At 23.7% G+C, this 15,808-nt stretch overlaps 5 protein-coding genes across 5 annotated transcripts; 3 read left to right on the top strand and 2 right to left on the bottom strand.

Annotated features, from left to right (window-relative positions):
* Nucleotides 1-2,924: 2,924 nt before the first annotated feature.
* On the bottom strand, nucleotides 2,925-4,094 carry SRAE_2000026200 (Selenocysteine lyase; the record flags this gene model as incomplete). The annotated part of the gene is made up of 1 exon (XM_024651071.1): nucleotides 2,925-4,094. The coding sequence occupies one exon, from the start codon at nucleotides 4,092-4,094 to the stop codon at nucleotides 2,925-2,927; it is 1,170 nt and encodes a 389-aa protein (XP_024504785.1).
* Nucleotides 4,095-4,263: 169 nt separating this feature from the next.
* SRAE_2000026100 (Protein kinase domain and Serine/threonine-/dual specificity protein kinase, catalytic domain and Protein kinase-like domain-containing protein) lies at nucleotides 4,264-5,424 on the top strand (the record flags this gene model as incomplete). Its single annotated transcript, XM_024651070.1, has 1 exon — nucleotides 4,264-5,424. One exon carries the CDS (start codon nucleotides 4,264-4,266, stop codon nucleotides 5,422-5,424), a length of 1,161 nt encoding a protein of 386 aa, XP_024504784.1.
* Nucleotides 5,425-5,732: 308 nt separating this feature from the next.
* SRAE_2000026000 (Hypothetical protein) lies at nucleotides 5,733-7,456 on the top strand (the record flags this gene model as incomplete). Its single annotated transcript, XM_024651069.1, has 3 exons — nucleotides 5,733-6,663; nucleotides 6,715-7,207; nucleotides 7,306-7,456. 3 exons carry the CDS (start codon nucleotides 5,733-5,735, stop codon nucleotides 7,454-7,456), a joined length of 1,575 nt encoding a protein of 524 aa, XP_024504783.1.
* A 789-nt stretch (nucleotides 7,457-8,245) lies between these two features.
* Nucleotides 8,246-10,172, top strand: SRAE_2000025900 (FI20012p1; the record flags this gene model as incomplete). The annotated part of the gene is made up of 3 exons (XM_024651068.1): nucleotides 8,246-8,259; nucleotides 8,863-9,043; nucleotides 9,117-10,172. 3 exons carry the CDS (start codon nucleotides 8,246-8,248, stop codon nucleotides 10,170-10,172), a joined length of 1,251 nt encoding a protein of 416 aa, XP_024504782.1.
* A 4,209-nt stretch (nucleotides 10,173-14,381) lies between these two features.
* Nucleotides 14,382-15,760, bottom strand: SRAE_2000025800 (Solute carrier family 25 member 46; the record flags this gene model as incomplete). The annotated part of the gene is made up of 3 exons (XM_024651067.1): nucleotides 14,382-14,540; nucleotides 14,591-15,286; nucleotides 15,335-15,760. 3 exons carry the CDS (start codon nucleotides 15,758-15,760, stop codon nucleotides 14,382-14,384), a joined length of 1,281 nt encoding a protein of 426 aa, XP_024504781.1.
* Nucleotides 15,761-15,808: the final 48 nt, after the last annotated feature.

Raw genomic sequence — 15,808 nt, 5'->3', positions numbered from 1 at the left:
TTACTATTATTTTATTATATTTAAAAATTTTTACAGTTTAAAGTATATTATAAAAATTTACAAACTTTATTAAAAGCTCTCTAATATTAAATAATATTTTAAGATTTATTATGTAATAATAATTTTACTAAAATAAAAGTAATAACAACAATTATCATTAGTTTTATATTTAAATTTTTCAATGAAAAGTAAAATTAATTTTTCTAAGTATGTTTGTACTCAGAAAAATAATGGCTATTGTTAAATATATGTATAAATAAAAGAAATTGACATTATAAAGTATAATTTATATTTGAAACAATAAATAATTTCTTTTATATAAAATAATTTTTACTCAGGATTAACTAGTTTTTTTTTTTGAGTAAGTGTAATTGTAAGACATTATAAGTAAAAGTGATATAAAACGTGTGGTCAAGTTGTATATATTATAATGCTTAATTGACTGGTCATTGATAAAAACGAAATTATGATTATATCAAATGACATGAAGAATAGAAATTAATTTAAAATAATAATTGTTTAGTATAATAAATATAAAAACAAAAGATGTTAGAAAAATTTAATATGATTAAAAATTTTTTTTCATTAAAAATATTTTAACGTAAATTAAAATTATTTAAAAAAATAAAATAATTATTTAATTTAACTTTTTGTCTTGAAGAAGTTTTTAGATAAAATATGTATTAAAAAATAGGTATTCATTTATAGTAATATTTTTATTTGTATGACTAATATTTTTTTTTTGTCAAATTAAAAAAATAGATAGGCAGATTAAATAAACTACTTTGACATTAATTTTTAATCATTATTAACAGTAAATTTATTAGATATAATTTTAAAACCTAAAAAGTTGTTATTATATAAATACGTATATACAGTAAGTAATAATTTATCATTCTTAATAATTTTTTCCACCCATTTGTTCATGATTAATAGATAAATTAAGAAGGGCTTTGAAGTATTTTACCTCAAGACCGGTTCTAATTTCTAAAATACATATATCTTTATTCATTAGCATTTTAATATAGGAAGTTTCTGTTTATTTTAAATATATTATATATCAAAATCAATTATTTGTATGTGAAGGTTTCACAAAATTTACTTTCTATCATAAAAGAACTGAAACAAGAGTTTAGTTTATTTTGTTTTATTGGATAAATAAAATCTTATAATAATAGAAGAAATGGATAATAATAATAAACTTCATAAACTATTTGTTTAATATTGTGTTTACTTTTTGATAAAAGATTATGATATGAAATATTAAATGATTAAACAATATTATGTTGTGTTTTTAACAATACCAATTGCAAAAATGTCTACAAATAAGCTATATGTTTAAATATTTCATTTCCAGATTTAATAGTAGGTTGTTTGCTAAGTTTTTATAAACTTTAATATTTTACTTCAATGCAAATAATTGTATTGTAGTTTAATTTTTCAACTAATTATAATTGTTTACTAATTCATAATTTAAAAAAAAAAAAATTACTAAATTACGTCAGCATTTGTCTGAGATTATAATAAAGTTTTTTTTTAATATATACAAAAGATTAAAAAGTTAAATAATGATACTATAATGAAAAACGTTTTAAACAATTAAATGTCGAAAACAGTTGTATATTAAAAATAAATATATATATGCATAATATTTATGCTTTTATGTTTTAAAATACTTATTTTAAAAGTTTTTACATAATTAAAACTTTTAATATATTGTAAAATATAATATTTTACTTTGTAATAAATATATCGTATTATAATATTTTTCAAATATATATAGTTGAATTTTAAGATTACTATGTAAGATAAAGGTTTTATATTCTTGATTTTTTAAAAAAATAAACGTCATAAAATTTAAAAATCCTTAAATACTTTGTTATTTAAATATAATGGATATTCAATTTTACTAGAGATTTTGAATTATTCAATAAATATATTGAATATAAAAAAACATTTTTTTTTAATCTTCAAAACTAATATTTTAGTCAAAAATAAAATTTTGATATCAATAACTTTTTTTATATCAAAAATAAAAAATAAATATTTAGTAACAATTAATGTTTTAAATTTTTCAAAAATGTATTTTTAGAATAAAAAAAGTGATAATAAAAAAGTAACATATAAATAACTATTTTGAAAGGTCAATTGAAATTAAAAATGTAAACAATTAAATTATACATGTTAATTATATGTATCTTAAATGTATTAGGTTATTTAAAATGTAGCATAAGTTAAATTCTTCCATTACTTAATAGTGTTTTAAAATAAATCATTCTCATTTTGTTTATTTCATAACTGGATTTAAAAGAAATTATCTCTCTTCCTTGAAATTTTCGTTATCTTACTATTATATTACAATTTGTTATATAAGAACAAAAGTAAGTTGAGAGATATTTTATCATGTAATGATGTATAATATTACAAAAAGTGCTATTAAAATATTATATTATTTAAATCTAATAATTGTTACATAATTACACTTTTAAATACTAATTACATTAAAAGGGAACAATGTTAAAAATTTAATTAGGTTACCAGGTGTGGTTAGCACTTTTATTCAGGGCATTAGTTTATCTTTATTTAAATGATTTAAGTGTTATTCTATTACTATATCTTTTAATTGTATGAAAATTATTTTTATATTATGAAGAATTATATTATATTTACAAAAATATTAATTATATTTATTTTAAATATTAAATTAAGTACTCAACTACCTTCTGATTCAGTAGCCGGCAAAGATACATCTCAAATCACTTTAAATTCAATAACACTTGATGATGATAAAGTAAAACAATTGTTACCTAGTCAATATGCTTTAGAAGAAATTGGAGTAACATTTTTAGATGCTTTAATTAAAAAAGGACAAATGGAAATGGCTAAAAATGCATTTCAAACACAATTAGATGTTTTAAAAAAAGTTAAACCAGATCAGGTATGTTCTCTTGAATATCTTGAATAGCTATATCTAATTCGTTAAAAGTTGTTTGTTTACCAAAACTGAAACGAATACAACGTTTAGCTTGCCATTCACTTTTACCACAAGCCATCATTATACATGAATCAGTGTTATCTGAATGACATGCTGCACCTACGCTAGCTACAAATTTAGTACATAATTTTAATAATTCTGTTGATGGTACTTTTAAAGTTTCAAAACATACATTCGATGTATTAGGAATTCTGTCGTATGAAGAAAAATTTATACTTATATTATTTTTAAAAATGTTACACATTTTATTTTCAAAATATTTCTGCAATTTTAATAGATGCTCATGAGTATAATCGATTGTTTCAATTACTTCTAAACATCCTTTACCAAAACCAACAATCATTGGAATATTTTCTGTTCCTGATCGTAGTCCCATTTCCTGACCACCACCTAAAAACATTGGTTTAAGTATCATCTTTGATAATGGACAAATAACTAGTGCTCCTATTTTAGGTCCATAAAATTTATGACCAACAATAGTCATACAATCAACACCGAGTTCTTTTATATTAATCTTGCATTTTCCAATTATTTGTGCAGCATCGGTATGAATTACTATTTGATTTCCATATATTTTTTCTTTCTTTCTTACAATTTTAACAACTTCATTAATTGGTTGAATAACACCAGTTTCATTATTTGCTAACATAATCGTAACTAATGCTGTTTTTTCATCAATTTTATTTTCTAAATCCACAATGTCAATTATGCCTTCCTTCATTTTTACCCATCTTACTTCAATAAAATTTTTATTTTCAAAGTATTCTAAAGGTAATTTAATACTAGGATGTTCAATGATACTTGCAACAATATTTATCTTTTCATTACATATACTATTCCATATAATCCACATATTTGCTTCTGTTCCACTAGATGTAAAATAAACTTTATCTATTGTTGTACCAATCATATTAGCAACATTGTTACGGCTTTTTTTAATAACTTCTTTTGGTGTTATACCATAAAAATGACTACTACTTGCATTTCCCCATATTTCTAGAGATTCTATAATTGAAGTTTTGACACCATCTGACAAAGGAGTTGTAGCATTATAGTCTAAATATATTGGTTTGTCCAAATATATTTTTGATAATGACATTTTGTAGAAATTTAAAAATAAAAATAAAATTTGAATATATGTCCTATAACGATTTCTATTAGAGTGTAATAAATTCAAAAAAATGAATACAATTTTATAAAATTTTTAAAAGGATTTCTTTTTTTTTTGTATATTTTTAAAAATCATTTATATTTAAATAATCCAAAAAATGATTAATTGGATGAAAATTCCAAATGCTGTACGTAGGATAATTAAATCAACAAAAGGTGATCAAAAATTAAATGAAAATGATATATTAAATGAAAATACCTCTTTGGGTGTCTCTAAAAATTCTCCAACAGATAGTAGTTTTTCTTCTGATTCCAATAGTTTAAGTTCTTTAAATACTTATGAGACTGATGATTCATATGTAGAAGAAAGTTCTCCTTCTGACATCACTGAAACAAATAGTTCATCATATGATGATGAGGAGATGTTTATTAATGGAAAAGAAATAGCACCAAGGTTATTTATTATTGATAAACTTGGTAAAGGTGGATTTGGTGTGGTTTATAAAGTTTGTCATTTAAACAATAGGAATGAAGAAAAATATTACGCTATGAAAGTATCTTCAAAAAATAATCGCCTATATGATATTGAACATGAAATTTTTGTACTTAATAATTTGAAAGAAAGTCCATATTTTTGTAAGACTTATATTTTTGGAAAATTATTTGGTAGAACAATAATTGTAATGACATTGCTTGGTAATACTTTAAATGAAATTAGAAAAAAACAAAAGTTTTCTTCATTTAATATATACACCACTGCAGCTCTTGGTTTACAATGCCTTGGAGCTATTGAACATCTTCATCAGAAATTTTTCCTTCATAACGATATCAAAGGCCACAATTTTGCAACTGGTGTTGGTGGAAATTTAAAAAATATATATCTTTTTGATTTTGGATTATCTGAAAGTTTGGTAATTATTAATAGAAATAAAGATGAATATGCTTTTAAATCAGAAATTAGAACAAAGAAATTTTCTGGAACTCATATTTATGCATCTCCTTATCATAATCATGGATATACAAGAAGTTTTAGAGATGATTTATTTAGTTTCTTTTACATGTTAGTAGAATTTTATAAAGGTACACTACCATGGCGTAATTTACCATCTTTTTTGTGTGGTTTTTTTCAAATACGTTTTGAAAACAAAATGCTTTCTCATTTACCGTTAGAGTTTTTACATATTTATAAGTATATAAGATCATTACAATTTGATGATATGCCAGATTATGAAATTATAAGAGATTATCTTACTATTATTATTGAAAGATATAAACGATTAGGACATGGTGATCCATTTGATTGCTTTAATATTGAATAAATTTATTATTTTATATAAAAAAAAATTATAAATAAATATTTATATATTTCCGAATGATAAATTAACAATCATTTATTTACATAAGAAATTAGATGGACTTATCACTACAAATTTAAATTTTTATATAATATTTTTTTAATATCTATTTTTATGTCAACTACCAATCTTGATTTACACTATTAAAAATTGTTTTTTTTATATAATGTTTAGTTTATTTATTAATATATTTTTAGTATGAAAAATATAGAAAAATTCCTATTGAACAATTGGCATCTGATGCTGTTTTTGAACAAGCAGAAGCAGCAAAAATGCAACCTAAAACAGGAAATAAATTTATTGATATGTTACATGAGAATGGAATTCCTATTGGAAGTTCATTAAAAGGAATTGAACAGGCGTTAAAAACTCAAAGAGAAATTGAAAATAATGATCCAACAGAACAGATAGCTAAAGCTGTTTTTGAAAAATTTCAAAAACAAATATTACCAGGTCTTGTTGCAAATATGATTGCTGGAAAAAATCCATTTCAAATGCCAGGAGGTGGACCAATGCCTAGAATGATGGCACAATACCCTTCAAATGTTAATCCAAACGATCCACCTTTAGGTTCAGATTTAGCTAAATATTTAAAAGAAAACTTTGAAAAAAGTGTAAAACGACTTCAAACAAATCAATTTTCCATGAATCCTGTTGTTGCTGAGAGATTGGGTAATAATATCGAAATAAGCAAAAAAATACCTTCATCTGTTAATAATTATAATGATGATTATACTGATGATAGTGGAGAAATTGAATCATTTCCAACAAGAAGTAAACTATTAGATGTTGATAAATATGCAGATAAGGAAGATTTTAATGATGTTTTTAAAAGACGTAGAAAACCAAGAGCTACAGATATAGAAGAATCTATAAGTAAATTCATAGCAAATGATCCAAAAGCAGCATTAGTTCTTGGATTAAATGATATGAATTTAGAAAGTGATAGTAGTGTAATGACAAATTTACGAAAATCTCCTATTGAATTATCAACAAATTTACAAAAAGAATTAGTTCCTATGATGACACCAGAAGAAATTAATTATGCATTAACAGATCCAGAAGAATTATTATCTCCAATAAAACCAATAACAAATCCTAATCCTCAGCCTGGTTTTGTAATGCCAAGAAAAGTACCTAAAAGACCAAGAAAAATGTTGCCATTAATTATTGGTGTTACAAATGATGATATTTTAAAAAAAAGTAATAATAATTTTCTTCCTAATAATAATCTTGAAAATTTTTTTAACAAAGAAATGCCTTTTATAGAAAATAGTGAGCCCAAATCACCATTTTCAAGTGAAACAAGAAAAACTCCCTCTAAACTTCAACAATTTAGAAATGAACATAGTCGAGTTTTAGAAAATTTAAAAAATAATCCAGGTTTAGTTGCTTTATTTGAAGGAACTGATCTGGCTGAAAAACTTGATAAACCATCATTTATGTCAAATGAACAAAGAGGTTTTAGTGGTACACGTGGAAATGCAATTACAACATATCCACGTATGTATGCTGCTAAATTATTTGGTGATGAACCAAATATTTATGATAAAAAAACAAAACAAATTGTTGAGGAAAGAGAAATTCCTCCACTTTTTTTTGTACCAAAAGGAAAACATACAAGATTAAGGTGGGTAACAGCAACAGAACAAGAAATTCCCGGAATTGGAAGTAGATTTATTATACCATCACTTGATCCAACTAGGCCAGCAATTAATTCAGTTGTATCAACACAAGGAAAAGAAAGGTGGGTTAAAAAAAAAAAAAAAACTTTTTATAAATTTTTTTGTTTATCTTTTAAATAATTAAAGTATATTTGTATATAATAATTATATATTATTTTAGAAATGAATATGAAACAACTTGGAAAATACCAAATGCTTGGAAATCTGGAGATATTTTTGGAATTTCGATGAATACAAAATCTGAAAAATTAATTGGTGGTGACGGAATAGTAGATTTTCCAGCTATAGGGCGTGACGTTATATTTGGGTAACTAGTGAACTATTCAAAAATATAATTGTTAACATTAAGTATCATCTAAAAATGATTTAATTTTAACAAATATATAGATTAATTGTATTATAATTTATAATTTATTTTGGTGATTTAATATTTTAATAATTTTTTTATGTATGTTATATAATTTTATAATAAAAAATTAATAATGATTTTTATATAAAATATTTCTAATTTCATCTAAATATATATATATATGAAAGTTGTTAATTTTTATTTTTAAATAAATGAATGAATGAATGAATGTGTATTTTGCAATGTTGATTTAAAGGGTTAAACAACTTTACCATGTGTGATATGAAAATGCTTTTATTATTTAGCTAACATTTAACAATCAAACATTTATAATTGAATATTAATTTAAAGTTTTCTTATATAGAAAATAATTTATCAAGTTAATAAAAGTATACTCTATTATTCATTACTTTTTGTTGTAATATTATTTAATCATGTGCTAAACTTTAGCTAATAAATCTGACCTCTTATTATATTTTAAATCAATATTTTTGCTTTTTAAAATTTATATTTTTCATATAATGTGTTAAAAAATAATCTTAATAAAGAGCCACTTTGCAGATAGTAGAGACAGACGACTGGCATCGTTAAGAATATTCTCAATAAACAAAGATATTTTATATATAGTAGCAACTTTTGAGGTTTGGAACAGTGCAACTTTACACTATAGTTTTATTATTTGTTTGCTGGCAATCTTATAATTGATTTAATCTTGAGAAAAAGATTAAATTTATTACTTCCGATATAAAAAATGTCACCATCTGAGTAAGTTTTTTAATAGTTTTTAATATTAATTTTACAATGATGATTGTCATTTTTTGTTTGTTTTATATGTTTCTATTATAAATCACTTAGTACATATATATGTTGTTTAATATTTATTATATAATCAAACATATGACTTTATAATCTTTTACATTAGACATTATCAATGAGCTCTATACTTAGTTATTATAAACTTTTTAAAGTGAATAAAATTTGTTTTATAAAGTATTAAGTAAAACTCTTTACTAAAGTAAAATTACAATTGTATTTTTCTTTTCTTCTTCTAGTATCAACATTTAATTTATTAAAATTATGTCTTTACAATACCAATTATAATTTTAGTAATAAAATAGATAATAAAAGAATAACAATACAAAATTTATTTACTTCCGATCACTTAAAGGAGGTAAATAATTTAAAAATATAACTTAAAAGTATTCAACTTTCATACCATACTATTATACTTGTAATAGTATATAAATATACCAAAAGATTATTGTTTAAATATAAAATAAACATTAAATTGACAAATTTGTAATATTAAAAATTTTTTAATCTATTTTTTAATATGAATACATTTGATTATCCTAATTTTTCTTATAGTTTTTTGGCAAAAGATCAACATCATCCATCAACTACAAATCAAAAAAAAGAAAGTTTAAAATCAGGAATAGATTTATATAATCATGACATGAATGGATTTGATGATGCAGAATTAGAAGATATATTATCCAAAATGTCACCGGAAGAATTAGAAGACCTTAATTGTGATTTTGATCCAGATGTAAGTTAAATTAATTTATTATAATTTTTATTATTATTTTTAATTAATATTATTAAATGGTTTTTTTTTTTAGAATTCACTTCTTCCACCATCTCAACGTTGTCGAGATCAAACAAAAAAAACTCCAACAGGACCCTTTGATCGTAACAAATTATTAAAATTTTTAGAGGAAGAGGCAGCAAAAGAAAAAGATTGGGAAGAGGTGGTGCCTTTTGTTCCAGGAATTAAAAGGGGAAAAGTATTTGAGACTAAAGATGATGAACCGAAAAAAATTTCTACTGGATTAAATATTATTGGAATTTCAGAAGAAAATCAAGCAAAAACAGAAACGGACATTGAGAAAAAGGCAAAAGGAATGGAAATGCCAATTGAAATTGATTTAGATGAAGATGATGACGATGATGAAGAGGAAGATACTGAATTAGCAGAAGCTTTACATAAAGCACCAGAAAGAGATTTAGTAGATTTAGCTGGTATTTTAGGAATGCACAATGTATTAAATCAACCCCAATATTATAATGCTTTAAAAGGAAAAGGGCAAGATGATGGAACAGGAACATCATTTGGTAGTGTAATAAGAGGTTTTGAACCTAGAATTGTTCAAGATGAACCTGAAAATCAAACTAATGTTGAAGAATGTATAAATAAACTTGAAGTTAATGATCCTACAATGAAAGAAGTTAATATCAATAATATGAAAAGTATTTCAAAAGAAAGGTTAAGATGTTTAATTGATAAAGCAATTAAAAGTGACTACCTTACAAAATTATCAATGGCTAATACGGCAATGAGTGATTCTGAAGCACGTGGTCTGATTGACTTATTAGAAACCTCTCCTAGTCTAAAAGTATTAAACATTGAGTCGAACTATATAACACCAGAATTAATGGCGAAATTAATTAGAGCAACCCTAAAAAAACAAATTTTAACAGAATTTCATGCAGAAAATCAAAGAGCATCAATTTTAGGAAATCAAATAGAAATGGATATAATGATGAATATTGAAGAAAATGATTCACTTCTTAGAGTAGGATTGGGTTTCCAAAGTATGGAAGCAAGACATAGAGTTTCAGAAGCTCTTGAAAGGAATTATGAAAGATTGCGATTAATGAGATTAGAAAAAAAATAATAAAAAAATTAATTTAAAAAAAAAATTTTAGATTATCTATAATATTTCTGTTTATTCTTGTAGTGAATTTATTTTAAAATGTAAAGATTATTGTATGTTGTTTTTTTTACATAAAGCTAGAAGAAATTTTTAATTTTTTTTTAAATCTTTAAAACTTTAATGTACGTATATTTTATTATCATTTAGTATATAATCTATTTTTTTTAATAGAACAATTTGATTTCTAACTTCAATAATAAATTAAATACTTTATTTAGTAAGTTATACTTTATCATTTTCAAAATAATTATAATAATAGGATAATTAAGTTATTAATTCTTGTTTTTGAATTTGGAAATTCTAAAATTAATATTTTTCAATATCTTTTTAGAAGTCATTTACCGTTTATATCTTAATATAAAGTATAAACCTGAACTTAAATATTATTAATTTTAAGAAATTTATTAAAAATTTTCTAGAGATGTTTTTGTTTCTAAGAACGCTAATTTAAAAGCATTTTTATTCAACTTAGAATTTGAAAAAATTTTTGTGTTGTAATAATTGTTTTTAACCTTTATCTCGAGAACGAAAAAAACGTGTAAATGATGTAGTATTCAATATGTAGAGAAAAAAATAACCTCGAATGTTTCTACTATTTTATTTATTAAATAAGTTGGTTTCAAATTTATATAAAATCATTAATGTATTTTTTTTTAAATTTCTAATACATAAGTGACTCTAAAATTAGGCTATTGTTAATTATTTTAAAAATTAAACCCATTTCAAAGGATATTGAATGATTATAGTAGCATATTTAAATTACAAAAAAAGTTATTTTTTTGTCATATTTTTAGAGGTAAAATCAGAAATCTAGAAAATTTTCAGCCAATTTTTATATCTCTGAATATAATAATGTTGCAGTTTGAAAATCATTTATGTAGACTAACTTTTGAATAGAAATCGAATGAAAGTAGTCGCATCTTCATAGGATAAGTATTTGCTGAGATACTGGAAAGTCGGGAACAATGAATATTTTAGAAAAATTTCCGCCCTTCATCATATCTCGCTTCATAATGAAGATAAATGAAATCAGATTTCTGCAATCGTCTTCAATTGAGTTTTCAAATGGGGTCTACCTTTAAAATTTTTTTTACATCTTTAAGTACTTGCGAGATATAAAAAAATGGTGACAATGGATTACGCGCGAAAAAGTACTAAGCACAGTATTTCAAGAACAGTTGAAAATTTTAAAACATTTTCAACGTAGAGTATATCTTAAATTATGAAAGAAGCCCAGCGCATCTGGTTTCATGTTTCTGTGACTTCATTAACTTGAGTTATCACTAAAATCTTAAAACTTTTTTTCAAACATATTTCTTATCATAACTTCATTTTTAGAAGTCCTATAAAGATGTGAATAAGCTTAATGAATTTGTCGTAAAAAAATGATCTAAAATAATGTATTTATTTTCAAAATTTACAATATTATCATGGAAGTCGAGATTTAAAAAAAATATTCCACAATTTCGCCCCTCATTTTTAAATCCTTATAACTCTTGAAGTTTTAATTTTATAATATTGTTGATTATATTCAAAATTCATCCCATTTCAAGGGCTATCAAATGACTATAGTGGCGTATTCAAATTCCAAAAAAAGTTGTTCATTTTTGATCGCATTTTTAGAGGTAAAATCAGAAATCTAGAAAATTTTCAGCCAATTTTTATATCTCTGAATATAATAATGTTGCAGCTATGAAAATCATTTATGTAGACTAACTTTTGAAATAAAATCGAACGAAAGTAGTCCCATCTTCATAGGATAAGTATTTCTTGAGATATTGAAAAATCAGGAACAATGAATATTTTAGAAAAATTTCCGCCCTTGGTCATATCTCGCTTAAAAATGAAGATGAATGCAATCAGATTTCTGCAATCGTCTTCAAATGAGTTTTCAAGTGGGGTCTACCTTCAAAATATTTTTATATCTTAAAGCACTTTCGAGATATAAAAAAATGATGACAATGAATTACGCGCGAAAAAGTGTCAAGTTTCATATCTCAACAACCATTGAAAATAAAAAAAATTTTTCAACGTAGGGTATACATTAAATCAAGAAAGAAGCACAGCGCAACAAATTTCATGGACCTGTGACTTCATTAACTTGAGTTATCACTAAATTCTTAAAACTTTTTTTCAAACATATTTCTTATCATAACTTCATTTTTAGAAGTCCTATAAAACTGTAAATAGGCTTAATGAATTTTTCGTAAAAAAGTGATCTAGAAAAAAGTATTTATTTTTATAATTTACAATATTATCATGGAAGTCGAAATTTGCAAAAAAATATTCTCCAATTTCGCCCCTCATCTTTGAATCCTTATAACTCCTGAACTATAAATTTTCTAATATTGTTGATTATATTCAAAATTCATCCCATTTCAAGGGCTATCGAATGAATATAGTAGCATATTCAATTTCCAAAAATAGTTGTCTTTCTTTGTTAACATTTTTAGAGGTAAAGTCGAAAATTTAGAATATTTTCAGCCAATTTATGAATCTCTAAAAATAATAATGCTATAGCTATAAAAATAATTATTCCAGACTAACTTTTGAAATGAAATCGAATGAAAGTAGTCCCATCTTCATAGGATAAGTATTTCTTGAGATATTGAAAAATCAGGAACAATGAATATTTTAGAAAAATTTCCGCCCTTGGTCATATCTCGCTTCAAAATGAAGATAAATGCAATCAGATTTCTGCAATCGTCTTCAAATGAGTTTTCAAATGGGGTCTACCTTCAAAATTTTTTTTATATCTTTAAGCACTTTCGAGATATAAAAAAATGATGACAATGAATTACGCGCGAAAAAATACCAAGCACATTATTTCAAGAACGGTTGAAAATAAAAAAAAGTTTTCAACGTAGGGTACACCTTAATTTACAAAAGAAGCACAGCGCATCAAATTTCATGGACCTATGACTTCATTAACTTGAGTTATCACTAAATTCTTAAAATTTTTTTTCAAACATATTTCTTATCATAACTTCATTTTTAGAAGTCCTATAAAGTTGTAAATAGGCTTAATGAATTTGTCGTAGAAAAATGATCTAGAATAAAGTATTTATTTTTAAAATTTACAATTTTATCATGAAAGTCGAGATTTAAAAAAAATATTCCACAATTTCGCCCTTCATCTTTAAATCCTTATAACTCCTGAACTATTAATTTTCTAATATTGTTGATTATATTCAAAATTCATCCCATTTCAAGGGCTATCGAATGAAAATAATGGTTTATTCAAATTCCAAAAAAAGTTGTTTTTTTTTATTTTTATCAAAAAAATTTTTTTAGTTACTTATTTTTCTTTACTTATTTGTTGTTTTAGTATAAAAATTTTTTATTAAATCAACGTTGTAATTTTAAAAAAAATTATACTTATGTAATATTCAAATATTCAAAAAAAATTTTTTTTTTCATAGTTTATATTATCTGCCAATATATAACCACATATAAAATGATTGATATGATTAGAAAAAGAATTAATTTCAAATTTTTTTATTTTTAAACAATTTTATTACTTTAATTTAAAAATTTTATTATATATTAGTTGATTTAAAATAAACACTATTTTTTAGTATTCAAGAATATAAAATTATTATAAAAAAAGCACAATGTTAATCACTCTTTATTTTATTATACTTTTAAAAATAAAAATTGCCCAAGAGAAAATTGGTATCAATTTAAATAAAGTAGAATTTCTTTTTTAAAACATTTTCTTCGATGTATAGTGTAAAAATGATAAATTAAAATAATTATTCTATTTTATTGATAAGTATTTTTTTTTAAAAAGTTATGGCTCTTTAGAAATTTGGGAAATTTTCAACCTTACTTCAAAAGCTTCTACGTTGTTTAAAAATTATTATTTACAGACCATTAACATTAAAAATGTTTTCTCCAACTTTTCTTACCCTTAGATTAAATTTCATTTCAAAATCACGTGAAACAACAATTTTGAAGTAGATGCTAATGTTGTTTTCTTTTGCAATTTATGCTGCAATATATCTATTAAAAAATTATTTTTTGGAAAAATGATTACACTCATTGTTATCAACGAATTTTTTATGTTAGAAAATGTTATCAAATATTAAAATATCAAAAAAAATTTTTCAAAACTTATTTCTCCTATATATATAAAATATACCATTACACAAAGATTATTGATGGCATTCATAGTCTAGGTTCTCTGGGTAATGTACTTGTAGAGTGGATCATAGGAGTTAATTCAGAGGTTGTATGCAATGTTTTGGTACCATATTCTAAGGCATAACGAGTACATTTTAATAGTGAAAGTTGTAAAGTTGACTGAAGCATAAGAGCACCAATACCCTATAATTTTATAATGAATAAAAATAACATAATCATAAAAAAAAACTTACACTCAAAAAAACCCATTTATGTTCTTTTTCCCACATTTGTTGAATACAATCTCTTACCCCTAAATATTTAGCAGAAATAGAAATAGCAGAAGCTCCTGTGTCCATATTATCAATTAATGTTCTTGTACCTTGAATATATAAACGATGAAGAACGGTTTCAAATGGATATAATAATGCATCAGCTACAATAATTGAGGTAAGTGATGCAATTGTCTTTGGCAAAAATCGATGAAACAAAGTTCTTTCTGAAGGTTTTTTACGCATTACATAATTTGTTACTGTTTGGTGTATAAAATTATATGATTTTAAGGTAATCATATAGTGAGCCGTATAATATAATGTACCAGGAATTGATAAATAAAAAATAGAAAATTTTCTTGAATTGTCTCTTGGTCCTAATATATCATACTTTAATCTATCTATTCCATTAGTTAATACTTCAGTAAATCTATAGTCTCCTGGTGACAATCCTGCTCTAGAACGAACTGTTTCAATAAATGCAGATATATGAAAAGGCATGACCAATGCAAACGATATTGCCTTCATTCCAATATGTCTCCAATATCTTTTTGTTGTATCATTTGAAAGAATTTTATGTGGTAAATTGAATACATCAGAGACTACAATCTCAACTAAATAGGATATTCCACAAACAAATATATTACCAATGGATCCTTTCCATAAAGACATAAGTCCCTGAAAAATAAAATAATACTACACTATATTAAAAAAAAGAAGTACTACATCATTTGAGATTGATCTACATATCACAGGGATTAGTGTAAACGGTTGGAGATGTAAAGATTTTGCAAATTGATGTACTTGGCACTGCCTTCTTATAACATTACAAGGATGACAAATTAAAAAACGCAATCCACCTTCAAGACTTCCCAATATGTTACTGTAAAAAGTTTCTTCAGAAGTTTCCAATGGTGCCATGGTTGGTAGTGTGTTTTCATTAGGTATATCTTCTAACGGTTCATTTTTTTTATCTTTATTTAAAATAACAGGCTTTTTATAATGTCCTATTGAATTGTAATGAAATTTTATACTATCATCAGAATCGTTACTATCATCGTCATCGTCATAATCATAGTTTGGTATTCTTTCAAAAGCCTTAGTATCAGGTCGTGTTCGATAACGCCATTTTGGAGCATTATCTCCAGACATAGTTTAGATTAGGTAATTTTAAATAGATATTACCTTTTTCCTGTACCT

Source organism: Strongyloides ratti (genome assembly GCF_001040885.1).
Source record: "Strongyloides ratti genome assembly S_ratti_ED321, chromosome : 2".
Classification (NCBI taxonomy): Eukaryota; Metazoa; Nematoda; class Chromadorea; order Rhabditida; family Strongyloididae; genus Strongyloides; species Strongyloides ratti.
This window is presented reverse-complemented; position numbering and strand designations above follow the sequence as displayed.